At 35.2% G+C, this 27,775-nt stretch overlaps 3 protein-coding genes across 3 annotated transcripts; 1 reads left to right on the top strand and 2 right to left on the bottom strand.

Moving 5' to 3' along the window:
• Nucleotides 1-3,860: 3,860 nt before the first annotated feature.
• Nucleotides 3,861-10,352, bottom strand: LOC115723947 (uncharacterized). The gene is made up of 3 exons (XM_061107975.1): nucleotides 9,592-10,352; nucleotides 4,451-7,672; nucleotides 3,861-4,236 (listed from the first exon to the last, which is right to left on the bottom strand). The coding sequence occupies exons 1-3, from the start codon at nucleotides 10,350-10,352 to the stop codon at nucleotides 3,861-3,863; spliced, it is 4,359 nt and encodes a 1,452-aa protein (XP_060963958.1).
• Nucleotides 10,353-12,735: 2,383 nt separating this feature from the next.
• Nucleotides 12,736-14,021, top strand: LOC115705744 (bZIP transcription factor 53). The gene has a single exon (XM_030633207.2). It carries the CDS (start codon nucleotides 13,339-13,341, stop codon nucleotides 13,768-13,770), a length of 432 nt encoding a protein of 143 aa, XP_030489067.1. The 5' UTR covers nucleotides 12,736-13,338; the 3' UTR covers nucleotides 13,771-14,021.
• A 6,006-nt stretch (nucleotides 14,022-20,027) lies between these two features.
• On the bottom strand, nucleotides 20,028-20,690 carry LOC115705832 (calvin cycle protein CP12-1, chloroplastic). Its single transcript, XM_030633312.2, has one exon. It carries the CDS (start codon nucleotides 20,613-20,615, stop codon nucleotides 20,232-20,234), a length of 384 nt encoding a protein of 127 aa, XP_030489172.1. The 5' UTR covers nucleotides 20,616-20,690; the 3' UTR covers nucleotides 20,028-20,231.
• Between the last annotated feature and the right edge of the window lie 7,085 nt (nucleotides 20,691-27,775).

Genomic DNA, 27,775 nt, shown 5'->3' with positions numbered 1-27,775 from the left:
CGATCCAAAATAATCGATCCAATCTGCACTATTGCAGATTGGATTGGATCAGATTTCAACTATTATGCGGATCGGATTGGATCCAAAATATGAAATCCGCACTTAGTGCGGATTGGATGTTGTTTGACCAAAAAAGTGCGGATTGGATCGGATGAACACCCCTAGTTGGGGTTGGGATCGTGTGGGTTGAGCAAAAGTGAGTTGAGAGAGAGGAAGAGAGAGGCTGATGAGATTAGGGATTTTAAATGTGAGGGGTATTTTTGAGAAATTAGTAATGTGATCATATATGACCAATTTTAATTATGCATTTAAGGATAAAATTTTAAGGTATTGTAAGTATGGAAATTCAAATTTCCCATATTTAAACTTACCATATTCCTTTGTACTAGTATGAGGTACTAGTATAGCATGCCATAATAAAAGATATCTATTTTATCATTTGGTCATTAGAAAAATTAAAATAAGAGATATATACAACAAAAGCATTAGATTATTACCTTTATAATACTTACTTAAGTATTTAAATTATTCCATTTAAAAAGAAAAAGAAAAAAAAAGCATTCAAATTATATTTTCAATTTGTGGCAAAATATTCAAATTCTACTATTTGTAGCACTTAATTATCCGTATATATAATGTCAAATTTGCTTGTCACTTAAGTAGTTTTGCTTAAAAATAATAATTTAAGTACTTCAGCTTATAAATATAATTTATATATATTTCTTATAAAAATAAATATAATATATTTTGTGAGAAGATAAATATAATAATTTGATTTTTTTTTTTATTTATACAACAACTAAATTCTTTTTTGTACAAATTCAGTAAGTGATTTTTATTGCATTAATATGAATATAAGTTTTTATTTTGCAAAACTAGGATTGAAGCCATGCACCATCTCCAAAGGATGTGATTTCAACAAAGAAGAAAGAAAGAAGAAAAAAAGTAGTCTAAAGCTTCATATACGGAATTGTCTCCTTTGACTCTGGCAAGTTTTTGACAATTATTGCCAGAGCTACTAACCTTTGGCTCAGGGAGAATGATTGAGAGGAAGAAGAAGAAAGGTTACGATTTAGGTTGCAATTTAAGTTGCGAAGGGAGCACTGTTAAGATTGTGATATGGGTTAATGGTTATTCAGGGTTGCGATTTGGATTGCAATTTAGGTTGCGACTGAGCATGACTAAGATAACGATATGGCTTAATGATGATTTAAAATTACAATTTAGGTTGCAACTGAGCATGACCGAGATTGCAATATGGCTTTATGGTGATTTAGGGTTGCAATTTGGGTTGGAATATCTGTTGCAATTTGTGTTGCAATATCAGTTGCAAGTATTCAATTTTGTTTAGAAAATTAATGGAAGCTTTATGTTGTGTCTTGCGATTTAGGTTGTGACTAGGCATGGTTGAGATTAAAATATAATTTAATGGTAATTTAGGGTTACGCTATCGGTTGCGACTTCGGTTCTGCTTTTGAAATTAATGAAAGTTTCACATGGTGTTCTTGAACGATCACAGAGAAGAGAGAATAATTCAGAGGATGAAGAAAAATGGGCTAAAAATTGAGATATATATTTGATCATGGTTTAGGGTTGTAAAATATGTTGCGAATTTTGTTTCGATTTTGGAAGAAACCAAGCTTCATTTTCTGTGGTAGAGAGCAACTATAAGTCTAGGAAGAAGAAGAAAGATAATTATTTTAGGCCACACCTTCAAGTTGGGGAGATTTAAATGCAAGAAAGAACAAGAATTCATTGCACAAGAAAATAAAAAAGAAAGGAAAAGTAATTTATGAAGAAATCATAAAATAAAAATAAGTTTATGCTTAAAAGTAAAAGTGATTAAAAAAATTATATATAAATAGAATAGTAAAATAAATAAAGTATAAATAGAAAAAAAATTAATAAAAAGACATACATGTGGTAACTTTCTTATTTGTTTTATGTAGTAATTAGAATTACTCGTGAATTCACAATACAGATATCCATAATCGCCACAGGAACTTCCTCAAACTAAGATAGCTCATCGTCTAACCGAAAGGCATGCCTTGCTGAATGATGAGCTACTAAAATAAGCGAGCCACATGAGATAAAACTTCTCCCAAAAATTTAAACAATAAAGCTATAACGTAATCAAACATCACATCAGAAGAGCTAGAGTTTTAGCATTGTAGCCCTAAAATACTACCTGAGACATCTCAAAATAAAAACAAAAAAATAAATAAATTGTATTTGAATGGCTACCTACAAAAAACAATAAATCAATAAAATACTAAATTCTCATAAAACCTACAAAATATATAAAAAAAAAATAGAAGGAGAGTGCATTGAACGTCCAGGAATTCCTAATCCTTGGAAGTTCCAACATAATATTTTCATTTTTCTTTCGATGACCTTGAATATCAAGGCTCGTCGCTTCCACAACAAAATTGGGAGAAGATAAATCAATAGAATCAGAAATATCATTCTCCACCAATCTCTCCCCTATTAGACTAAGCAAAAGAAAACTCACCCGAAATCACATAATCATCAATACCAGTACCTTTTTCCAATCGAGACATCCCCTCACTGATACTCATTATTCCCAAACGTTGAGCTTTAATCTTGAACGATTCTTTCTGTATCTGCAATTTAGCAGCGACATTACCAATGAAATTCCTAGAATTACAGCTGTCAACAATAATAGCCGCCTCTATGTCGAAAGCAAAATCATCCTTTGAGCTATCAGAACCCCCCACAACCCCTTCTCCATTGTTTTTTTAATTGTCTCCCTTCACTTCTAAAAATTTCCTCCCCTACCTCTCCATTTCTTTTCTATTGAATTGCATCGGTCCTAGTTACACTCTTCTTCTCTGACAATTTCACCAATCTTTTCTTTGAGCTTCTCTTCCATTTTGACAAGGATTTAATTTCACTATCAACTACTTTACCCTCATTAATTCTTCTGTTTGAAGTTAAACCATTTCTCAAATCCAACCCAGAGTCCATTCCTAGAAGTCCAGTCCAAATTACAATTAATAATAGTAGCCCCACTACTAGAAGCCAAGCCCATAACCAACTTATCCATAACTTTGATATGCTGACCCAAAGTTTTACTATAGACCCCTATTTCAGTCGTATTACCCAATGTCAAGTTTTGTTGTGTCATCTCACAACTTTGACCCATCATCACGTGTACTTGCCCTATTGGTCCATCTGACATTTCCAAATCTACCTCATCAGCCAAGTTATGCATAATTTTATCTTTCCCACATTGCTTATTCAGTTTCAGATTGAATGATTAGCAGTTACATATCCCTCACCTCCACGATCACCTATTCCTTCCCACCATAATTGTTTCGAACCTCCAATCCCACCACCCATCCTAACACTTTGCTGCTCACCATTGGAAACCACTACCCGATTAGCGAAGTGATGAGAATCAGCTACTACCCTCACATTTAGGTACTTCCTGCCACCTTCATCAAAACAACCCTTCCTTGGATTATCCGTCTTTAGCCAATCCCCATATAACGGAACTATCTTCCCCTTCACCTCCTTAACAACCACCATTTCCTGCTCACAACCACCTTCTTCATGACCCCACCACCCACATCGATAACATATCATTGGCAAGAAATTGAACTTGAATTTGACCCAACACTTCTTTCCATCCACCGAAAGGTGTTTCTTAACGAACACTAGTTTCATAATTGGTATAAAGAGATTGACTTTGACTTCCCTCTTCATCAACATTCTGGTAGGACTAGCCCAATTCAAGACTTGTATTTGCCTTACTAAACTTGTGAGACGTCGAGCATTATTCTCAGTGAGCACTTTAGGATGAAATTTTGTCAATCAAACCCAACATGAAATACCATTCAGTTGTGCTTCATCTCAAAGACCAGAAGTTGGCTACTCTTCGCCAATAAGGATACCAACTTTAAATGTCCAAGGCATTCTCTTAAGCACTTGCTGAAACAAGATCTCATCGTTAAAAGAGAACCCTGCAAAAATTGCACATCCCACCTTTCTTTCCTTTTCCAAATCCTACTAAACACATTTTTAATAAACTTATCATTACATTTGCGTGGAGCTAACATCCTACCAACAAAGGACAATTTTCCCACAGTCACCCTAGGCTCAGTACACTCCCATTTCTCCTTATCAGATTCCACAACCATTGTCAACATATTTTTACTATTCACAGTCTCCTCTAAATTCTTTTTTGAGTTATCCGAAATCACTATGACAATACTATAAAACCACTCCAAACCACAAACAATTCACGCAAGCAATAGTCCTAAGACCACCATGTAACACCAATGTCTACGACACACAAAGAGAAAAAAACGTTTTCAAACATTTAATGGATTTAACTTTTTTTTTTGAAAGAAGTGTTCTTTATTAAGTCGAGCAATCGCTCTCAAGAATAGACATCAAATCCATAGGAACACTATTAATAGAAAACATGCGTTCAGCAAGGGAAATAGAGTGCCGGGCAACAAAATGCGCAGCACAATTCGCAGAACGCTTAACAAACAAAAGCGAAACATTACTCAGACTTTCAATAATTTTCTTGCAGTCTTCCACTACTGAACCGAAGGAAGAGGCGAACACCTCTGCACTACGAATGGCTTCAGCACAAACGAGGCTATCGGTCTCGACGATGACCTGAGAAAAGGAGTGATTTTTCAGCCAACTCAAAGCTTCCCGTATGCCCATAACTTCGACCAACTCAGGAGAAACGCTGCCAGTTTTCACACCAGCAAAGGCAGCAGTCAAAGTGCCCTCGGTATCTCGAACAACACACCCGAACCCGTGCTTTGAAGAGCGTTCAAAAATGGCTGCATCGACATTGAGTTTGATTCCTATACTCGGCTTCAACCAAAGCTCCGAACCATCTCCATCTTTGAGAGGAGACAACAAGGGAATGTTACCCTTTCCTTGAGCTTTCAACCATTGATCAAGACTCGAATTAGCAAATGTAACCACGTCCTTCACGCTACGAGACCGCTGCTGCCATATGAGATCATTGCGAGCACACCATATTGCCCAAGACACCATTACAACTCTGCTATGAAGTTCACCTTGCAGGCGGCTAAATGAGTCATTAAGCCACTGTCCGAGAGAAGAAGCTTCTCGGTTTGCAGCCGCCAAACCAGCAAACTCCCAGCACGCCCAAGCGAAATTGCATGAAACCAGGATGTGCAATTCGGTTTCAGCGAAAACTCCACACATGGGGCAAGTATTTTCGACCAATACCTTCTTGATGCATAGATTAACTTTGGTGGCGAGGCAATTAGAGGCCGCTCTCCAAACAAGGTCTTTAGCTTTCGGAGGTGCCTTAAGAGACCATAAAATCTTCCAACTAACATTTGGTTCCGACAAACCCGGCGGATGCTTCAGTGTTTGGAGCAAATGATAAGCGCCTCGAACTGAATAAAAACCATTCTTCTCTGCGACCCAATACCAAGTGTCTGCATCAACCGAACTTAAGGGAATTCCAAGAATAATAGATGCATCTTCAGGAGAAAATAAATCCCTTACCACATCAACATCCCAGCTTCTATTATTAACTTGGAAAAGACTATTAACTGTGAAGTGCTCAAGGCCCGGCACAACAGGAATTGGAGTGGCTCGATCAACAATAGGAAGCCATGGGTCTGATGTGATTTGCACAGACAATCCCCCGCCAATCCTTTTCCTCAAACCCGCTTTAACAACATCCCGGGCAGCAAAGATACTACTCCAAACAAAGCTTGGATTTGACCCAAGCTCCGCAGAAAGAAAATCCCCTTGAGGATAGTATCTCGCTTTAAAGACTTTTCCCACTATGGAATCATGACGAAACAATAATCTCCAACCTTGCTTGCCAAGCATAGCAAGATTAAAATCCCGCAAGCATCGAAAGCCCATACCACCTTCTAACTTATGTTTTGTCATTCTATCCCAATTCATCCAAATGATACCACTTCCACTACCCGAAGAGTTATTAGACTTCCACCAGAAACTAGCCATCATCTTCTCAAGTTCTTTGCAAGTTCCAACCGGGAATAAGAAGACATTCATAGCATATGAGGGAAGTGATTGAACCACTGACTTAATGAGAATCTCTTTCCCAGCCCGAGAGAGAAATTTTCCCTCCCAACTATTGATCCTCTTTCTCATCTTCTCTTTGAGGAAGCCCAAGACAGCATTTTTGTTACGACCCACAATACTAGGAAGACCCAAATACATACTATCCACCCCAACTTCTTGGATACGCATCAAACTGCAAATACGGCTTCTTGTAACCGTACTCGTGTTGGAACTGAAGAAGGCTGAAGATTTATGGAGATTAACTTTCTGGCCCGAGGCGTCTTCAAAGAACCGAAGGAGGGAAAGAACATGATTGGCTTCTTCATCAGTGGCTTGACAATAAATATAGCTATCGTCTGCAAAAAGGAGATGGGATATGGTAGGTGCGCTTCTAGCCACTTTACAACCGGTGAGCCATCGAGACGACTCGTAAGACCTTATCAAAGATGAGAACCCTTCCGCGCAGACAATGAACAAGTACGGAGATAAAGGACATCCTTGGCGGATTCCTCTGGTTGGAATAATCGGCCCCAGTTTCTGTCCACTATTTATAACATGATATCTAACCGAGTTAACACAACTTAGAACCAAACCAATCCATCGAGTATTGAATCCCATCACCCGTAGTATGGCCTCCAAGAAACCCCACTCAACACGATCATAAGCCTTGCTCATATCGAGTTTAAGTGCCATGTATCCCTTTTTTCCAGTAGTCTTCCTTTTCAGATAGTGCATGACTTCGAAAGCCACCATGATGTTGTCTGAAATTAGTCTTCCCGCTACAAACGCGCTTTGAGTTTCTGAGATAGCAAAGTTGAGGACATTCTTCATTCTATTGGCCACTACCTTGGAGGCGACTTTATAAATGACATTACAAAGCGAGATTGGTCGAAGGTCGCCCATTTGAGAAGGATTTTTCTTCTTCGGTATAAGAACAATATGAGTGTCATTTATGGAGTCCGGAAACTGGCCCGAATCAAAGAAATCCCGAACAAACTTGACCACATCTGTCCCAACTATTCCCCAATGCTTTTGGTAAAAAGCTGGTGTCATACCATCGGGCCCCGGTGACTTGTCAGGATGCATCTGAAAGAGGGCATTTCTAACTTCTTCCTCAGAAATTGTTCTCAAGAGATCTTCATTCTGCTCACGGCTAACAGTTGGCTGAATACCATCCAAAACCGAACCCAAGTTAACACTAGATGTAGAGAACAAATCATGAAAATAGCTAGTGATAACATTGGCCAAGCCCGCCTCCCATGTAACCCAATCTCCATTGCTATCTTGAAGACGGGAAATACTATTGTTTCTCTTCATGGAATTAGCAATTGAGTGAAAATACTTACTGTTCTTATCACCCGAATTGAGCCAGAATTGCTTCGATCTTTGCTTCCAAAATATTTCTTTTTGAGCCAGCACTTCCGCCAACTTGTCCTTCCCTTCTTTGTGTTGTTGGATGGAAATAGGATCTTTACCCCACTTAGAATTTCGGATTTGACTCTTGCATTCATTGATACGCTTTCGAAAATTCCCAGTTATGTCCCGTCCCCATCTCCCCAAGACTTCGCCACAATGATGAATTTTCTCTTGAATAGTGACTGAACTCGAACTCCTGTTGGAAATTATTTTACCAGGATCTTAGATCTACTCACAAGTATGTTTATTAACACCCTAAATATGAACTTTCTAAAACGATGAAATAAACACATATAAAGTTTAGGAAACCTTACATTGGGTGCAGCGGAATTAAATGACTCCTTCCGTTCAGATATCTAGCCCTTGATTCCTTTCTGTAGCAGAGCATTATCAATATCTGAACCTGGATCTCTTTCTCTGGATCTTTGATGCTGAATCTCCTTTGCTGATGATCTTTCTTCACGATCTTCCTCACTATGATTGAGGTATTGCTTGATGTGTCTGGGCACTACTCTAATCACTAAGGTAGGTCGAAATTATCAAGGAAGAAGAGAGAGTGAGAGTGGCGGCTAGAGAAGAGAGATAGGAGGCTCAGGTTTTTCTCATTCAGAAAGTGTAATTTTCCTGAAGCCTTCACTATCTATTTATAGCATTCCATTAGGGTTAGATTTGAATTATATGGCATTAAAATAATGAAAAAATCAACTTAAAATACCTACAATAGGTGGCCGGCCATGCACTTAGTGGATTGGGCCTTGCTTTTTGCAATTTTGCAATTTTAACACCTTTTGTATCTGATTTTCTCAAAAATGCCAATTTCCTAATTCAACCATTTAAATGCCAATTCTAACTATTTAATAACTATAAATAATTATTAAATAATATTGTCATTTATCATATTTATTAATTGAACCATACAAAGTATCATAATTAACAAATATACCCCTAAAACTCTTTCTTTACAATTTCGTCCTTACTTAGTGAAAAATTCACAAATAGACATAGTCTAATTTGTGAATTATAATTGATTAATCAAAATCAATTACATGAGTCTTACAAACAATATTATCTCAACTAGTGGGGGGACCATGGGTCTATATAACCGAGCTTCCAATAAGTAGATCAAGAATTTAGCACTAAAATTCACTAACTTATTAATTCTTCGTTGAATCCACGCATAGAACTTAGAATTGCACTCTCAGTATATAGAATGCTCTATATGTTCCACCATATAGACACATCATTAGTTATCCATTGTTATAATCCTAATGTGATCAATGATCCTCTATACGAATGATCTACACTGTAAAGGGATTAAATTACCGTTACACCCTACAATGTATTTTATCCTTAAAACACTTGACCCCGTATAAATGATATTTTAGCTTATGTGAAATGAGATCTCCACCATTTATTTTCGTTTGGTCAAGCTCGAAGGAGATCATCCTTTGCTTACTATTCGCCAGATAGAAGCTATAGATTCCATGTTTATGCTAGCGCTCCCACTCAATTGCACTACCGTGTTCCCAAAATGTACGTATCACCCTGACCTAAAAGTAGGCTTAACTAACAAATAAAAGAACACGAATAGCCTTTCAAGATTGAGCCTAATCATAACAGGATTAAGATAATTTGATCTAGGATCAACTAGGCGATATTGACTTGAATAGATTTTACGGTAAGTTTAATTAAATCTAAGTCAAAGTTCAATATCGGTCCCTTCCGATGCATACTCCATGCATCCAACCTGAGCTTTACTTTAACCAATGTTTTGGAAAGAACATAGCACTTCTCCAAATGCAAGTAAACTCTGTTGTAGATTATCATATCAGTAAAACCCTATGTCTGATAAATCTAGGAAACTTTATTCACATAGTCATGTTTACTTTCCAATGTGTTGACGGCACAATAAACAGGATCAAGTATGTGAAAAGGGTTTCAGATGAATTTATACATTATGTACATATAATCATGAAATAAATCATGTGAACCATGCAACATTAAATGTTATTTCTGATCTATATTAATAAGTAAATCTGATTATATTGAAATGAGTTTTATTTAGGGCATAAAACCCAACAACTCCTCCAACAACCCTCAACAAGCTGCTCACACAAGGGTTCCCGGAGCCAAGCATTCTCAAAACGAAAAGAACGAAAAGAAACGAGAGGAGTGTTACCTTTAAAGGTTAGCAACAAAGGGCAATGGTCACTTGTTGAGAACTCCAAGTTGAGTAATGATGATTGTGGAAACGTTGATAGCCAAGAATTGGTGACGAGAGCTTTGTCGAGTCTTTCTTCAATCCACTCGATACTATTTCTTCCTTTCTCCCAAGTGAACGGGTAGCCAAGAAGAGGCATGTCAATCAGATTGCAATCGTCCAAGGCCTTAAGAAATCCCTCAATAAGTCGATCAGGATACTTCCTTCCTCCTTTCTTCTCTAAATGAGACCCCAAATTATTCATATCTCCCAACAGACACCATGGAAGAAGGCTATCATTTTTGAGTGACCGAAAAAGGTCCCAAGTTTGAGACCGAAGTTCTCTTTTTGGCTCCCCATAAATGCCAGTGAAACGCCAAGGAGGCAGCCCCACCATTTGAACTGTGGCATCTATATGATGAAAAGAGAAGCCTTGAATGACAACTTCACTTGCTTCTTTCCAAAGAAGAGCAAGCCCACCGCTGTGACCGCGAGCTTCCACCACAAAACAACCTTCGAAGCCCAGTTGGGCTCTTAAACTTTCCAAACTAGACTTATTACATAATGTTTCACAAAGAAATAGCAAATTTGGCTTCTTTTGAGACACAAGGTCTCTTAAGAATTGTGAGGCTCGCAGGTTCCCAAGCCCGCGGCAATTCCAGCTTAAACAACTCATTGCTCTTGGCGGGCCTAAAAACTAGAGCCCACCAACCCATTTTTTGAAAGTCTCGAACCATCTTGCTCCATATCATCTTCTGTAGCCGAAACTCCACTCATACGTGGACCCCCAAAGTTTCCTAAAGTGGAATCGGGCCTTCTTCTCTTTGAGTCAATCATTGTGGTAATAGTAGAATCAAAAAAGTTTCCATTACTATTGACATTTAAAGTCAAATCTTCCTCAATTATTCCTTGTGTCATCTTGCTGATATTACGCCCATCTCTTGGCACAATATCATTAAGTTTATCATTACCATGATTCTTGCCTATCAAATCCCCAATAATCTCCACTGATCGAGGACAAGAATTAACACCCTGTGCAGAACTGCTTCCCGGAGTTTCACGCACCACCGCACCTGACCTGAGCCACTGTGCTCCAAAGGTCGATTGTCTCCTCTGTGTCTGAGCCTTCTGATCCAATCCGTAAGGTTTCTCGTGCAAGTGTAACGGCTTCAAGAACAATCTGGGGCAGAACTTCTCCGAATGGCCGATTATCCCGCATATGAAACAAAAAGTTGGGATTTTTTCATACTTGAAATTGGCCCAATACCAGGAAAGGTTGTCGATACTTATCTTCATTCGTCGTTTGATAGGTTTATTGACATTCAATCGGACTCTCACGCGAAGATAATCCCGCCAAACTCCCACAAAATTATTAGGATCCGATTCAATGAACGTACCAATAAAGTTTCCAAGCGCCATCACAACACTAAGAGTCATATTTCCCGTTTGTAAATTATGTATTTGCACCCACATATCAAGATTGTTAATTTCGACCAGCCTTGGATTATCTCCTTCCTTCAACCTAGTGAAAATGAAAGGCTTACGATCGTATGTCCACGGGCTCCCATCAATAACCCTTTGTATATCAATCTCATGATAGAATTGAAAAAGAAACAAATTCGGGTTGAACGTACATTCCCATTCCCGGCTGCCAAAGGAAAGCCATCATGTTTTGAAACACATTAAAATCTGAGACTCTGCCAGTTAAAAGCTTACCCACTAGGCACCATCTGGTGTCAATCGACACTTCTTCTGTGTTGATACCTTGGAGGCGTAAAACTTCTGTCTCTTCCTCATCCAAAGGAATCGTTTCTCTCCCTGCCTTTAAAGCTCTCTCCTCACTGCTACTAGATGCCATCATAGACCTTAGACACCAATCGGAACCAAACAAAAATAGCACTAAAACTCAGAACAAACTCTCAAAAACAGAGAGACTACCAAACGTATCAGGTGATACGACCCCAAAAATCTCTAACGGAAATTTTGTTAAAGGCGCTGTTAGTATATCATGTTGTTAGCCTTAACATATCTCATTTGCCTTGATTATCGTTTTTTTTTGTATTGTTTTTTAATGGATTTAACTTAATATGAAAGAGTAATGTATATTGTCATAAATGAACTAACATTTTTTTTAACAAATAAATAAAACTCTAATTTTGGAAATGAACAGTTAATTACTAATATCTTTCTAAATTTATTATATTTAGTAAATTTGGAATTGCAAATTGGCGTCATTTTAGAAAAATATTAAATAAAGCAATTCCAAAAACAAAATGAAATTGATTATGAACACGGTTATTAATTCGAACTAAGTAGGATTATTAACCCGACCCGAAGCTAAGTATTAATCATAAATAATTTATGTAATTATATATAATCAATTTTTTTAACATCATCACTTTGCTTAAAAAAAAGAAAAGAAAACAACTAACACAATTCAATATAATAATTTACAGATAAATAAGTAATATTAGATACACTTAAACTTTTAATCAATTAGAAATACTAGTATTCATGTTCAAAAAAAAAAAAAAAAAAAAGAAATACTAGTATTCTTTTAAATTTTGAGATTTAAATTAATTACTCTTTTCTTTTTTTTGGACAGATATTCATTACTTTTTTTTTTTAAAAGGAAGTTACTCATTTCTACTAATAAAAGATGTTACCCATTATTTCAATAGAATAAGCTGTGGCCTGTCTGTAATGTTTTTTAATTTCTACAGATTTTTCAAACTTAATTTTCTTAAAGAAAACCTATAATTAAATATTTTTTTGTTGACACCTTTTACATTTTAAAGTTAAAAAATAATTAAAGAAGAAAAAAAGAAAGGTCGTGGAAGGAGGTAGCCGTACTGCAAATGCAATGAAGACAGGGAATGCCTTAAAACGTGTGTATAGCTGGTTGATGACGTCATTTCTTACGCCAGCCATGATACCAGACAATTTGCCAACACCAAACCCGTGAATATAGGCATCGCCCAATAAAAAAACGACACGTAATAACTTTTAATATTTACACTTACAATTATAATTCCGAAATTACCCCAAATCCCATGCCTGTTTTTCCTTTATAACCCCTTCTCTTCTTCTGCCCTAACCTTCCTTCTTTCGCTTCGCATCTCAATTCGCATATTCCCTCTTTTCTTCAGCTAAGTTTCTCTTTCTCTCTAGCTGTTTCCTTCGTTTCTTTTGATTTAGCTTTTCTTTCTTTCTTTGATTGAGATTTTGTTTTCAAAGTTGTATAAATATTTGGTCTTTCATCGGAAAAAATCATAATCTAGGGTTTCAAATTAGGGGTTTTGTTGACTCCTTTCTCTAGATCTATACAATTTGAATTGTTTTTCTGGGTTGTGATTCATATTTGGTGGATTCGTAGACTACGCCAATGAATTTAGATATTCTATGACATTCTCTTCCCTCATGCGGCGGATCCGTTTGCTTCACTCGTTCTCAGTTGTCTTTCTCTACTGGTTCTACGTGTTTTCATGAATTAATCTTCATCGTCATAATCAGTATAATTAAATTTCGTATTCAGTTAATCTGTTTCTTTTAATTTCTGTCCTTTTTTTTCCCGTTCCCTGCTTAATTTTCAATTCTGATCCCCAATTTTCCTAATCCAATTCTTAAGTCTCTAATTCAAAAAGAGAACAAAAAAACCCCAAATGTCATCGATTCAACGCCAGGCGAGCTCCGGCTCCGACGGGTCAGCGACGGTGGTCGACGAGAAGAAGAGGAAGCGGATGCTTTCTAACCGCGAATCGGCACGGCGTTCCCGGATGAGGAAGCAGAAGCAGTTAGAGGATCTAACTGGAGAAACGGGTCGATTGCAGATGGCGATTAACCAGATTCAGCAGAGCATCAATGCGAAAGAGCAGGCTTATTCTCAGGTTGAGTCTGCCAACAACGTGTTGAGGGCTCAAGCCATGGAACTCACCGATCGCCTCCGCTCTCTCAACTCTGTTCTCCAGATCGTTGAAGATGTCAGTGGCCTCTCCGTCGATATTCCCGAGATACCTGATCCTCTCATGAAGCCATGGCAGCTCGCCTACCCCATTCAGCCCATCACGGCTTCCGCAGACATGTTTCTCAACTGAATAACGTGTGTCGTTTTACCCTACAATCTATGTCGTTTTGGTTTGGTTTGGCGTAGTGTAATGTTCCTACTCTACTATTTGTTAATGTGGTGATTTTAGAGTCGTTTTGGCATTAGGACTTGTCGTTTTTGTGTTTAGCTTATTATTAGCTTTTCTTTAAAACTCAGTGTCGTTTTGGTTATTGCTGTTTGTCGTTGTACAAAGATTGTATCATTCGCTTATTAATATTATTATGGGTTGTTTGTGCTTCATTTTTCTTTAATTTTCTTTTTGAATTCAAACATTAAAATTTTCAATTATATGATAACCGATAAGGATAACACCACAAATTCGGATTAGCTTACAGCCGCCGGATTTAGTTGGGTGGTTGTAATGTGTAGAATATAAAAAGAAATGCTACATTAGATATGAACTTTATCCGAATATTTGACAAATTAGAAAAAGTGAAAGAAAGAAGGAAATTAAGTAGAGACCGCCGTGGAAGACTTGACTTCTTTCTTGTATATCCACATTTATACATCACTTAAACACATTCCATTTTTCCTTTTCCAATAATTCATGCAATTTTATTAATAGGAATCATTAAAATTACAGCAAACAATCTAATTGAGATATTTAGAGATACAATTAGAATTTAAAAAACGAGACAAATAATCAACTATTTAATTTCGAAATTATTGACAGAAAAAAAATTAAAAAAAAAATAAGATGAAAAATATTGGTATACTTACACCTTGGATAAGTGTTATGTCCTTTTGAAGGTATTGACATTATTTACCAGTATCAGATGTATGGAGTTTACATTAGATTGGACCGATATTGAACTTGGATAAAATATCATAAACTTATCGTTATATCTTTCAAAGTCAATATCGGGTTGATCTTATGTCTATGGATCTTAATCCTGATATGGTTAGGTTCAACTTAGTTGTATTATTTATGTTCTTAAAGTTGTTCGTGGAAGCTAACAAATAGTTCTGGCAGATATTTACATTTTAGAAACATGGTAGTTCAATCGAGTGGGAGCGCTAATCATAGATGGGGAATCTATAGCTTCTATAAATATTTATAAGTGAAACGATAATTTCCTTCGAGCTTGGCTGAATAAGAAAATATAAGATTGAGGCCTCATTCTAGTGATTATATTAGTTTTCTGAAATATCATTTATATGTAGCTAAGTGTTTTAAGGATAAAATACATTGAAGGGTAGAAGGGTAAATTTATCCCTATTCAATGTAGATCATAGAGGATCTTTGACTATTAGGATTGTAACAATAGATAATCATAACGTATCTATATCTTGGTACATGTAGAGCGTTCTATATAATTGAGAGTGCAATTCAATTATGAATCTATAGTGGTGCAAGAAGGAATTAATAAGTTAGGAAATTTACTTGGTAAATTCTAAATCTACTTGTTGGAAGTTCAGTTATATAGGCCCATGGTCCCTTCACTAGTTGAGATAATACTGCTTGCAGACTCAGTTAATTTGTTTTAATAAATCAATTATGATTCTAAAATTAGACTATGTCTTATATATGAATTTTCATTAAGCAAGAGTTTAATTATGAAGAAAAAAGATTTTGGGGTCTATTTATTAATTAAGAGACTTTGTATGGTCTAATTAATAAATAATATAAATGACAATTTTATTTGGTAATCAATTATACTTATTAAATAAATAATTTTGACATTTATAAGATTGAAATTAGAAATATGTTATTATTGAAAGAAGCATAACTGGTTGAAATAAAGTGGTAAAATTGTAACTAGAAAGTGGTCCATTAAGTGGCCGGCCATTCTAGTGATTTTTGCCCATTTGTCAATCATGGACCGAGCCACTATCATGTTGGCATTCTGCACTCGATGACCAGAGGGTCGTTATGAGTGTAGACAACATGAGCATCATCTTCCTCACTGAATGATACAATTGTTTCATCTTTGTGCGGCTGTTTTGGCTTTCATTCTTCCACGACCAATACTTCTTCATCTTTTTGTTCATACTGGATGGTCTGAGCATATCTCTCTTACTTTTCTCAAGTCTATAGCAATTTGTGGGGGCCCAATTATCATTTGTAAATGCCTGTCCACTGGTGGGGGCATCAAGTAATTCTGGTTATTGTTCTATTGGGTGGCCTTTTGAACAATCATGGTCGGTCTTAATATACCGATGTATCTGCATATTATTTTTTCTAATGAGGAATTTAATTTCCTCCTTCAGGTTGTTGCACTCATTAGCAACGTGGCTAAAATCTTTGTGAAATTGGTAGTACTTGGTGGTATCCCTCTTGCTCATATCTTTCTTGATTGGAGGAGATCTCTTGTACGGTACAACTGACTAGGTTTCAATAAAGACGGTCTCCCGAGCATTGGTGAGAATAGTGAAGGTAGTGAACTTTGAAGGTTTTTCTTGGGGGTTTCACTGATCGACATTATACTTCCCCTTCTTCCCATTATTTTGGTTATTCTCGTTATTAGACCTTTTACTACCATTAATGTTGTTCTTGATAGTTTAAGGATGGAAGGTCTGGTTAGGCTGAATGGATGTATGGGATATAGTTGTGGAGGGTTTGTGACTCGGGTTGACTTTGCTCTGGCCGACATTGTCCACTTGCCTGGCTGATTCTTCGAGCTTTATAAATCCATACGCTCGATCCAGAAATTCTTCCATTGAACCTGTAGTAAGCCTATTTATATCTTTCCATACCTCACCTCTGGGCTTGATATCTCCTAGCACTGCGACTAATCTTACCTCTTCGGTAAGCCCCTTCACCTTTGTTGCCTCAGTCATGAATCGACTGATATAATCTTTTGGAGGCTCTCTTGGTATTCGCTTCACTTTTACCAGGTCTTCTAGGTGAGCGAGGAGTTTTTGAGAGGAGGAGAATTGGGTGTAGAACTCTGAGACAAGGGCGTTCTAGAAGTTAGCTTAAAGTACCACTTATGGGAAGCCTCTACTAATGTTGTTGGAAAAATTCAACACCTAATGTCGCCCTTTACTCCTTGCAAGTCTGTTTGCATCTCAAAGTACTTAATGTGAGACAATGGATCATCCTTCCTGGTATACATCTTCCAAGTTGGCATTCTAAACTTGGTCGGTAGGTCTAAGGCATTGATCTATGCAATAAATGGTGAACCTCTCATCTGATTGTGTTATAGGTCAGTGAGTTTTGGGGCGGTCAGGCTTTATATTAGGCTCTTAAGTTGATACAATTGAGCTTGTAACCCTAGATCAACTTGGCCTACTTGTTGACCGATCTGTGTCACTTGTTGGTCCCTTGGGAATTTGAAGGGTACGAAGTTATCTCTTTCTATGGGATGTAGTTATCCATGTTAATAGGCTGATTATTATGCGAGGGGACAAAATGTTCGTCCCAATTTCCTCTTCTTCAATTTAAGTCATTTTAAAGGTCATTTCCAGGCCTGGGTCCCATCCTTTGGAAGACGGAGTCAGCCTTAGGCCTCTTGTTTAAGTTTTGGCTGGTGGACCTTATCGGCCTGGGAGGATTATCATCAATCTGGCTGTTACCTTGATTGTAATTATTGGGGTGCTGCCCTAGCGATAATCATGCCTCCATTGACGGTTTTCATTATTAAGCCCACTTTTGGCTCTGTCGCCATTCTTGTTAGAGTATGTTTATATGAGACCTTTTTTGGCCTTATCATTGGTTGACATATTGGTTATGACCATAAACCTGGACTATTTTGTCCTAATTTTGTAGGCCCACCTGTGCCTAAGATCCCCCAACTGGTCAAGAAGGTACATCATCTCTCCTCCCCTCAAGTCTAGGTCAGAAGTTATTATGGTCGTCTCGTCCAAGGTAGTGACTATGAAAAACTTGATCATCGACTAGTCGACTGATGGTTTGATCCTCAAGCCTGGCATTAGATGGTCCATCCTGTTTGGGCGATTATACATAGTTAGTCGGACGTTCCTCCAACCCGTATTCATGTCCTCCGCCTGAGATATAAGGACCTTTTCCTTTGCTAGTGTCCTGCTTGGGCAGTTGGGCTTCCAGCCTTTGGCCCCTAATTTGTTGGGTAAATTGCCTGATCAGGTCAGTAGCCTCCATAGAACGGTGATTCATCTCTTCTTGCTGGGCCCACATGGATTGAGCCTATGGGTCCATCCACTCCTGGAATTCACGTCGTTACTGTTTGAACGCATAGTTCACAGCAATACGGGTTTCCTCCTAGTTGTAGTGGAGTCTATTAGTATGAGTCTGAACCTACCCCAACACATCTCTCGAGGTTTTTAAATTGGAATTCTCCCTTAGATCTACTTAGGGCTCTCCTTTAGACGGTTGACCAGTGCTGGGTCCAATCTCTCTAACATATTGAGTACTTGCTATTCTAATCTCTTGAACACAAGGCGTAAATCCAATGATAGGGGTAGTGACCCCAGTACGTGGTTCTTGTGTTAGTCTCCGGAGGGATTGTACCCCCATTTTTCGCTCTCACGGTTGAGTTGTTTCGAGGAGGCAACTGAGTGTTGGTGTTGTCTAGTCCTGAGTCAGCAGGTGCTTGGACATTGGGATCCATCGCCATGGGATCACATGGTTCAATTGACGAGGATCTCCTTGTCAAAACCATTCTTTACCGATTCAAAGTGGATTGAAAGTCAAAGGTTGATGAGAGCAAGGTGATATTTCAATTTCCTCAATGAAAGTACTAAAATATTGACCTTATTTCTAATCAATGATGCGGAGCAATAAAACGATAATATAAGTATTTGAATAATAATAAAGATTTTGAATAACTCTAAACAACATACAAAATTATAGAAGTTCGACCCCTTTCAACGGTAATAGCCCTAAAAGTTAAGGGGGACATACTTTTTTTAGTGAGAGGGACAAGAAGTAAACTAAATATTAAAAATAAAGATTTTTTTGTTAGAATTAGAATCTTTGACCTATATCATATGTAAAGCTAATATTATGTTTATATTTATGACTTTTAATTACAAATATTTGTAACTAATTAAAATACATAAATATTTTTTCTTGATTTTTTTAAAGGGACAACTGTCCTCTCTCCTCTACGTGAGTCCCCCCGATATTTCTTAAAAATATAACATTTGAAACCGGCAAAAGAAATACACTTTATATTTTACTATTATAACAGAATGGTTATTTCATTTCCCTTTCCCGTGTAAAAGTTAAAAAAAATATATAAATATACAGTAGAATCTCTATTTAAGAATACACTTAGTACGAAGTAAATTATATTCTAATTGAGAGATTATAACTAAATAGAATTATACTAGGAAAAAAAAAATCAAAACACCAAAAAAATAATCAATATAACAACAATAACAATAAACAATTTTTAATACTACATCATAATAAAATTATTTTTGAATAAATATAATATTTATACATGTATTACAATTTAGAATAAAATTATTAAATCTACATAAATAAATAATTTATAAAATTTATGTATACATTTAATTGAGATATAATTATTTTTATATAAAGGTATACTTTGTTAATAAGAGACCTAAAAAATACATAACTAATTACAATTTAGAGATTATTCTTATTATCTCAAAAAAAAAAAAAAAGATTATTCTTATTTATAACTCACTTAAATTGGAACTTAATTTTTTTTTTATAATAAATTAAAAATTATTCTTAAATAAAAGTTCTTACTGTTTATACTTCTTAATTATTCCAATGGGTCTAAAAAAGTCTAACCACCAAGATCAAGATTAAGTGGGACTATGAATCTAATCTAACAGCCCACCAACATTTTGACTGGGAAGCTGAAGCTACCACAGCTACGTAGGACTAGTGTGTTGTTCTCATGTGAAGGTAAGCTATATTATTACATATGAAAACGCGTTTGCTTATGCACTAAACCAGAAAGAAAGATTAAACTATAGTAGTTGGGCATCACTTTATTCTTCTTTTTTTATTTTCCCATAGATTTCAATCACGCTTTTTCCATTTACTAATTAAAACTACATATATTATTGTTCAACTCTCTCTATATATACTCTATAAAAAGGTTACAAATATATCTTCAAAACTACTCTACTTGTCATAGCACGTAAGTAATTAACTATATTAATCATTTAATTAATCTTAAAATCAACAAAGAAAGAACTACATATAGACGACTGGGTCATTCACTTTAGGGATGGATTAGGTAGGTTCCTCTAATAAGCCTATATAAGACACCAGAATATATCAAATTATCAATATAATTGTGACAATAATCTTATTATTTAATAAGAACTAAGAAGTAATAATTATCATCATCACCAAAATAATATAATTAAGTTGTGGCTTCATGGAGATTAATTAACAAACACGTACAAATTAATAAGTGCGTCATATAATATATAACACAGCTAATTATAAACTTTTTTTTTTTCCCTTTCTTAATAGTAAATAATATCAAAATAAGAAGAAGAAGAAGTAACTTTGGAATTTACGCTATGCTATAAATTCAATCAATCTTCATAAGTACGGCACTCATCAGTTTCTGGGTTGTCCTTACAGTACTCCTCCAAGGGGTCAGAAGTCTTCTTCTTGTCCCTGGCGTGGCTAGCCGCGGCGCTCAGCTCCTCCACTTCGTCCCACGCCGCCACGCACTCGCCGCTAGCCGGGTTGTCAGAGCAAGCGCTTTCGGCGCTCTTGATGCTCTCGGCTACCTTCTCAGATATCTGATCTGGCGCCGCGAACAAGGGACGTACGGAAGCCAAGCGGCCGCTAGTACTCCTCTTCCATGGCTGGTTCAGCCACGTGGCGGGCTTGAAGGGCTGGACCTTCACTGAGTCTACTCCTGCTACGATTCTTGGGGCCGAGAGGCTCATGCCAGCCATTGTGGTTGCCATTTTGATATTGTTTTTTTGGGGGAGATGCTTAAGCGAAATGTGAAATGTAGTTGATTGAAGAGAAAGTTGTGATGATAATATGGGTTATAATTTGGGGTTTGAGTGCTTTACGAGCACACAATTCTTATCAGATCTTAACCAACCATATGCCTCCACGTCAGCATTTGTGGCAGATATTTCTTGAAACAAAAAATCTCTCTTTTCAATATGTTCGCTTTACTCCACCTGTCACTGGCTATTGCATGGGCTTACAGGATATTCATATAATAATAAATTATTACCAAAAAAAAAAAAAATACTTTTCTTATTTTTATATTTTTATTTTCATATTATTATTGTTTTTTATTAGTTTTTATATTTTTATTGTAATAAGTTATCAAAACTATTTTTTTTAAAAATATTAAAATTATAAAAATAATGTGTTTCAATAAAATTAAAAAATAATTATAAAATACTTTAACAACAACATTAAAACAACTGTAAAATAATAATAAAAAAAAATAACATAAAAAATAATAAACGTTACAATATGCAAAATAATATCAACTCCTCTACATGTAATTGTATTACAAAATTCTTTTTTTTTTTTTTCACTTAATTTTGACAACTTAATTAGTTTATCATTTTATACTACTACATTATTTTTTTCATGAAATTTGTTGTTACAACTTCATACATTCAATTTTACATTTTTGAGTTAGTGACAGTTAAAATGACAATTAATTTTTTAGAAGTTAAATAAATAGTTACATTAATAATAGAAATAATAAATCTTATAATTTCAAAATAGAGTATATGATATAATGGGTAATATATGTATCTACATCTACAAAATAACACATACAACAAAAAAAATTATCAGGAATAAATTAAATATACACTATAAAAAATGCACATATTAGAGGCACCGGAATCAGAATTGGAATATTTCCTAATTGGAATATCCGGGCACCCAGTGCATGGGCTACCTAGTGATACAACCAGCGCCCAGATTGACATGCTGTCAACCTGGGGCGCTTCTAACCACCATACTGAAGAAGTATCTCGAGAATTTTCTTTGACTTCATCCAAAATGAGGAAAAAAGTACTTTTGGGGAAGAAAGAGATCGACTTGGAGGCTAAAACTAGGACCTAGCACCCAAGTTGACATATTGTTAACCTGAGCCACTCCCAACAGTAGTTTAGACATATTCCCCATTTTCATCAGCAATTAAGATACATGTGCTTATGGGAAACAAACAGAGTCATTTAGGAGTGGACTGAGACCCAACGCCCAAGTTGACTTGGTGTTAGGCCTAACGCCCAGGTTGACATAGCCATTTCCAAACATTTCACCTAAGAAGTCCTCCAGGCATATTCTTCGTTTTCACCAACAATCAAGATACAAGTATTTTTGAGAATCAAACGAAAGCATCTGGTGATCAAAATTAGGACCTAGTGCCCAAGTTGACCTAGTGTCTGTCCCAGCACCTAGCTAGGTTGACATTTTGTCAACCTGGGCTAATTCTAAGTATTTTTCCAAAAAAGTGTTCTAGGCATCCTTTTCATTTCTAGAAACAACAAAGATACAAACGATCTTGGGAAGCAAACGAGATCATTTGGGAACCAAAATAGGGCCCCAACGCCCAGGTTGACATGGGTGCTAGGCCTTGCGCTTAGGTTGACATACGATCTGGTTCACATGTTTCTGCTCTTCAGAAACAAATTCTACTTCGGGCATTCTTCTTATTTTAGTAAAAAATGGGGTAGGAGACCTTTTTCACAATCCGAATGCCATAGAAGTATTAAAATGAGTCCTGAGAAGGCCCTCGAGGAGCACCCAACTGTTGGAATTATATTTTACCAGGATCTTAGATCTACTCACAAGTATGTTGTTTAACACCCTAAATATGAACTTTTGAAAACGATAATTAAACACATATAAAGTTAAGAAAACCTTACATTGGTAGCAGCGGAATAATGTCTCCTTCCACTCAGATCTCTAACCCTTGTATCCTTTCTGTCACAGAGTATTATCAAGATCTGAGCCCGAATGTCCTTCTCTTTGTGTGTGATCCTTCACAGTCTTCCAATCTATGATTGAGGTACCACTTACTGTGTGTGGGCACTACTCTATCACTAAGGTTTCGAAATTGTGAAGAGGAAAAGAGAGAGAGGTAGGGTCGACTATAGAGAGAGAAAGTGGAAGGCTCAGTTTTTCTGAAAAAGGCAATCTTTGATTTTCTGACAAAAAGCTTGAAAAACTTGTTATTTGACTGAGCCATCACTTTCTATTTATAGGCAACTACTAGGTTTAAGTTAGTAATTATTTGGCATTAAAATAATGAAAATATTAATTGGAAAAACTCACCCAAGTGGCCGGCCATAGGTATTAATGGGCCTTACTTGGATTTTGCAGTTTTCACAATTTTTATTTCTATTTTCTAAAAAACGCCAATTTTCCAATTCTAACAATTTAAATGCCAAAACTAATTATTTAATAACTAAAATAGATTATTAAATAATATTGTCATTTAATATAATTATTAATTAGACATCTAGAGTCTCTTAATTAATAAATAAACCTAAAATCTCTTTTCTTTACAATTTCGCCCCTGCTTAGTGAAAATTCACAAATTAGACATAGTCTAACTTTAGAATTATAATTGATTAATTACAAATCAATTATTGAGTCTTACAAGCAGTATGGTCTCAACTAGAATGGGGACCATGGATCTATATGCTGAGCTTCTAATAAGTGAACCGAATTTACTAAGTAAATCCCTACTTATTAATTCCTCGTTGAATCCACTCTTAGAACTTAGAATTGCACTCTCAGACTTATATAGAGCATTCTATATGTTTCACGATATAGATATGCTATCTCATTTAACCATTGTTATAATCTTAATGTGATCAAAGATCCTCTATATAGATGATTTACATCGAGATGGGATAAGTTTACCGTTTTCACCCCTCAACATATTTGGCCCCTTAAAACACTTAGTAACCTGTAAATGATGTTTTAGTGATCTAAGAAATAGTCACTGAAACAAGAGCTCATCCATTTACTTCTATTTAGCTAAGCTCGAAGGGAATCATCACTTGACTTCTATACACGAGTAGAAGCTATAGATTCCATATTTATATCCAGCGCTCCCACTCAATCATACTATCATGTTCCCAAAATATACGTATCACCCTGACCCAAAAGTAGGCTTAACTAATAAATCAAAGAACATGAATAGCACTCCTGAGTTGAGTTGAGCCTAAGCATATCAGGATTTAGATTATTTTAATCTAAGATCAACTACTGATATTGACTTGGAAAGATACAACGGTAAGTTTATAATATCTTAACTAAGTTCAATATCGGTCCAGTCTAATGTATACTCCATACATTCGAAACTAGTATACTTTACCAATGTCCTGGAAAGAACATAACACTTACTTCAAGTGTAAGTACACATCATCGCTGATTATCACATTAGTGTAAATCCAAAACACTGATGAAACAGGGACTTAGTCTTTTGAATCATATAATCACAATCACATTCCACTGTGTTGACAATACTGTAATTGTGAATAAATATATGTTCTGGACTTAACAGATTTTGTGCATATATTAAAACATATTAAACCATAAGCATGTAAAATTCATGCAAACATAAATCACTTCAAAATTTCTTAAATTGATAACTAATCAGATTGTAATGGGTTTTATTTAGGACACAAAACCCAACACCAACACCCAGGTTGATGTATAGCCTGGTGTACTGGCATCTGCTTATTCGATTCTGGTTTTGTCTCGACCATATGACTCTATTTCCATAATGAATGAGAGATACGACTTTTGACAAGTAAAATTCACACTTTGATATTTTACATTTTCAGCAAGTTGGAATATTGGCAAATTAGCCATAAATCGAGAAGTTTCGAGTCTACTCGATTTCGCAAAAAAATGACATCTCTGAGAACAGGTGAAGGACTTCACCAAAACTAAGAAATTGACTAAGTGATGTCAAAATATCACTTACGCATAAAAAATAAAAGTTCGGCACATTTTCCCACTCATACTACGTCCAGGTTGACATCAGAATGTCAACCTGGGCGTTGGTTGGCGAACATCCTTTAGTAAATTGCCATAACTCACTCAGTATTAATCTGATTGATGCGATTCAACTTGCGTTTGAATATCTTCCCAAGATCTTTCAAGTCATATATCACACTCATATTGTAATTCTGAATATTTCCATTCAACCATAAAAAAGCATCAAAACATGGTACAAAATCAGCATCATCCTAGCAAATATACTTAAAACTATATTAATACTATTTGATTAGCTAGTAGAAAAATAAACAAATCAAACATTCATATATAAATAAATACATATATAAATAAGGGTAAATACTATTTTGGACCTTGTGTTTTGCAAAAGTTACTAATTAAACTCTCTGTTTTGTTAAATGACAAAATAGACCCTATATTTTCTAAAATAATAAAAATAGGATCCTGAACTCAATTTTCAACAATTTTATTTTTAAATATAACCAACTTTAAGACACGAACAGATACTAATTTTATCATAACATCTTTAGATTAGATTATTATTAAGTTTTATTTTGATAAAATCCTCAGCCTCTAAAAACTTGACTCAATCAAACAAAACAAAATAGAACTTTGGCATCGATACCAAAATAAAACAAATACTAATATTACCTTTGGTTAGTAACAAAAACCCAATAATATTTAATGGTGATTGAGATTTAAATATAATAATAGTAGAAAAATCTTGATACGTACTCTCTTTCAGCTGATTATTGAAGACTTTGACTACCCTTTCGAGCATTAAAATATCACCATATTTAGCATATATAAACTCTTCTCGATTTTCTTTTCTTATGAAATAAAATATTAGTACAAATTATTATTGCTTGGCGTTTTGCAAATTGGGAATATATTAGTTGGTTAAGTAGTTTAATCCACGTTTGTTTGTTTCTTATTAGAAAGTGAAGAACGGTTCTTGTTGAAGCCACCCAAATGTTCAATCATTAACCACATAAATTATAATAATTTTATGTATTTATTTGCAAATTACAACGCTAGAGTTCAAGACTACAAACGTGCATTTCACGAACAAATATTTGTTTGTATATTTTTATATATATATATATATATATATATAAATAAATTAAGTAAGTTTTAAAATTAACTTAATGAAGCGTGAGACGCAACAACTTTTGTAATATATATAAGATACGAAATATATCAAAAAAAAAAAGTTGCTATAAATATTGAATTATAGTGTCCACATGCAGTGTAAAAATTTGAGTATGTCTAATTAATTTCTGATAGAATTCCATAATTTTTGTAATCTTGAGAAAAAGAAAAAGAATAAGCTGTATGAAATCAATCCACTTGAGACCCAAACAAAACTGTTTGATTTGAAGGAGTGAAAATAAAATAGAATGGAATAAAATTTAAAATGTATAAAAAAATTGATAAAAAAATTATTAAGGTATTGTCTAGTTGAGAGGAATGAAAACATGAGAATAGAAATGAGAATGGAATGGAATAAAATTTAATATGCATAGAAAAATTATTAAATTTTTTCTCATCATGCAACATTGCAATGAAATAGTCTTTTTTTTTCCATTTTAAAATAGAATAGTCATTCTACCAAAATAATAGAAAGGTCATTCCATTAGAATTAGAATGACATTCTAATATTTTAATTTGCAACGAAACAAATGAATGAAATGAAAGTTGTTTCTTTTCCATTCCATTGTATTTCATTACCTCCAACCAAACGCTACCTAAATTTTTTCTCATGTTACGGTGGAATGGTCTATTTTTTTTTTATTTTAAAATAGAATAGTCATTCTACTAAAATAATTAAAAAAACATTTCATTGGGATGATATTCTAATATTTTAAAATACAACTAAACAAATAAATAAAATTAAAATTATTTTATTTTATTTTATTTTATTACCTTCAACCAAACGCCACCTAAAAATTCACTTATTATTAAGGGACTACAAATAATATTGTGTACTAACATGGCACAAAATAAATGTGACAAATTCATAAACATTTTTAATAATATAAATACATATTTTTTATACATAATGCGTACTTGGTTTATCGTGTTGTAATAAAATAATAGCATCGACAATGAACAATCTTGTCAAATATATATTTAATTATCTAAGACATGACTTAATCATTAAACTAAGTTAATTATGATTTGTTACAAATATTAATAATATGATATCCTTAATTAGATTTTGTTACATGTTTATTACTTAGTGTTTGTAAAGCCCAATCAAAAAAAAAAAAAAAAAAAAATACCCCATATGTTATTTTTTAATTTTTTTTTTAAATTTACGGTTTAAGTTGCTCCGATAATTTCTATAAAATTGACTTTTCCCAACGGTTTATAACTGTCTTTTATACTATTTCCCAACAGTTCCTAAACCGTTAGTTGTGTAGGTGTCATAAAAATGCGGAACTTTAAATAACAGTTTATAACTGTTGGGAAAAATTATTTTAAATGACGGTTTACAACTGTTAGAATTTTTTTTTTTAATGTCTGTTGGAAAAAATATTATGTAGATTAAAAAAAAATCTATTTAAACTAATTTATTGTATATGAATTATTATCTAATTAAAATATTATGGAATAGTCATTCTACTAAAATGATTGAAAATATACCATTTCACTCGATTCGGTGGTGGTTGAGTCAGCAGTTTGACTGAGAGCGACTTGAGGAGCGGTGGTGGCGCACAGATGTGTCGACTGGGTTTCGTGGTGGTAGGTTTCGACTAGGTTTCAGACGGAGTTTAGTAGAGAGAGAGAGAGAGAGAGAGAGAGAGAGAGAGAGAGAGAGAGAGAGAGAGAGAGAGAGAGAGAGAGAGAGAGAGAGAGAGAGAGAGAGAGAGAGAGAGAGAGAGAGAGAGAGAGAGAGAGAGAGAGAGAGAGAGAGAGAGAGAGAGAGAGAGAGAGAGAGAGAGAGAGAGAGAGAGAGAGAGAGAGAGAGAGAGAGAGAGAGAGAGAGAGAGAGAGACCTTCGGTGGGGGTGATTTAACCGTTGGGCTTCTCGAAGGTAGGTGGGAAGATGTTAGTTTGGAGAGAGAGCACAGGGAAGAGAGAAAGATAGAAAGAGATTGAAATTTTA

Source organism: Cannabis sativa, unplaced genomic scaffold, assembly GCF_029168945.1.
Source record: "Cannabis sativa cultivar Pink pepper isolate KNU-18-1 unplaced genomic scaffold, ASM2916894v1 Contig3, whole genome shotgun sequence".
Classification (NCBI taxonomy): domain Eukaryota; kingdom Viridiplantae; phylum Streptophyta; class Magnoliopsida; order Rosales; family Cannabaceae; genus Cannabis; species Cannabis sativa.
This window is presented reverse-complemented; position numbering and strand designations above follow the sequence as displayed.

Excerpts from the sequence above, each read along its gene's own strand:
- LOC115723947 (XM_061107975.1), bottom strand. The coding sequence starts at position 10,352 with ATGAGTTGTTTAAGCTGGAATTGCCGCGGGCTTGGGAACCTGCGAGCC. Across the intron at positions 7,673-9,591 it reads GCTTGGCTCCGGGAACCCTT|GAGTTCGAGTTCAGTCACTA; the intron begins GTGTGAGCAGCT and ends AATTTCCAACAG. Across the intron at positions 4,237-4,450 it reads ATTTCCCTTGCTGAACGCAT|TATTGTCATAGTGATTTCGG; the intron begins GTTTTCTATTAA and ends GTGGTTTTATAG.
- LOC115705832 (XM_030633312.2), bottom strand. The coding sequence starts at position 20,615 with ATGGCAACCACAATGGCTGGCATGAGCCTCTCGGCCCCAAGAATCGTA.
- LOC115705744 (XM_030633207.2), top strand. The coding sequence starts at position 13,339 with ATGTCATCGATTCAACGCCAGGCGAGCTCCGGCTCCGACGGGTCAGCG.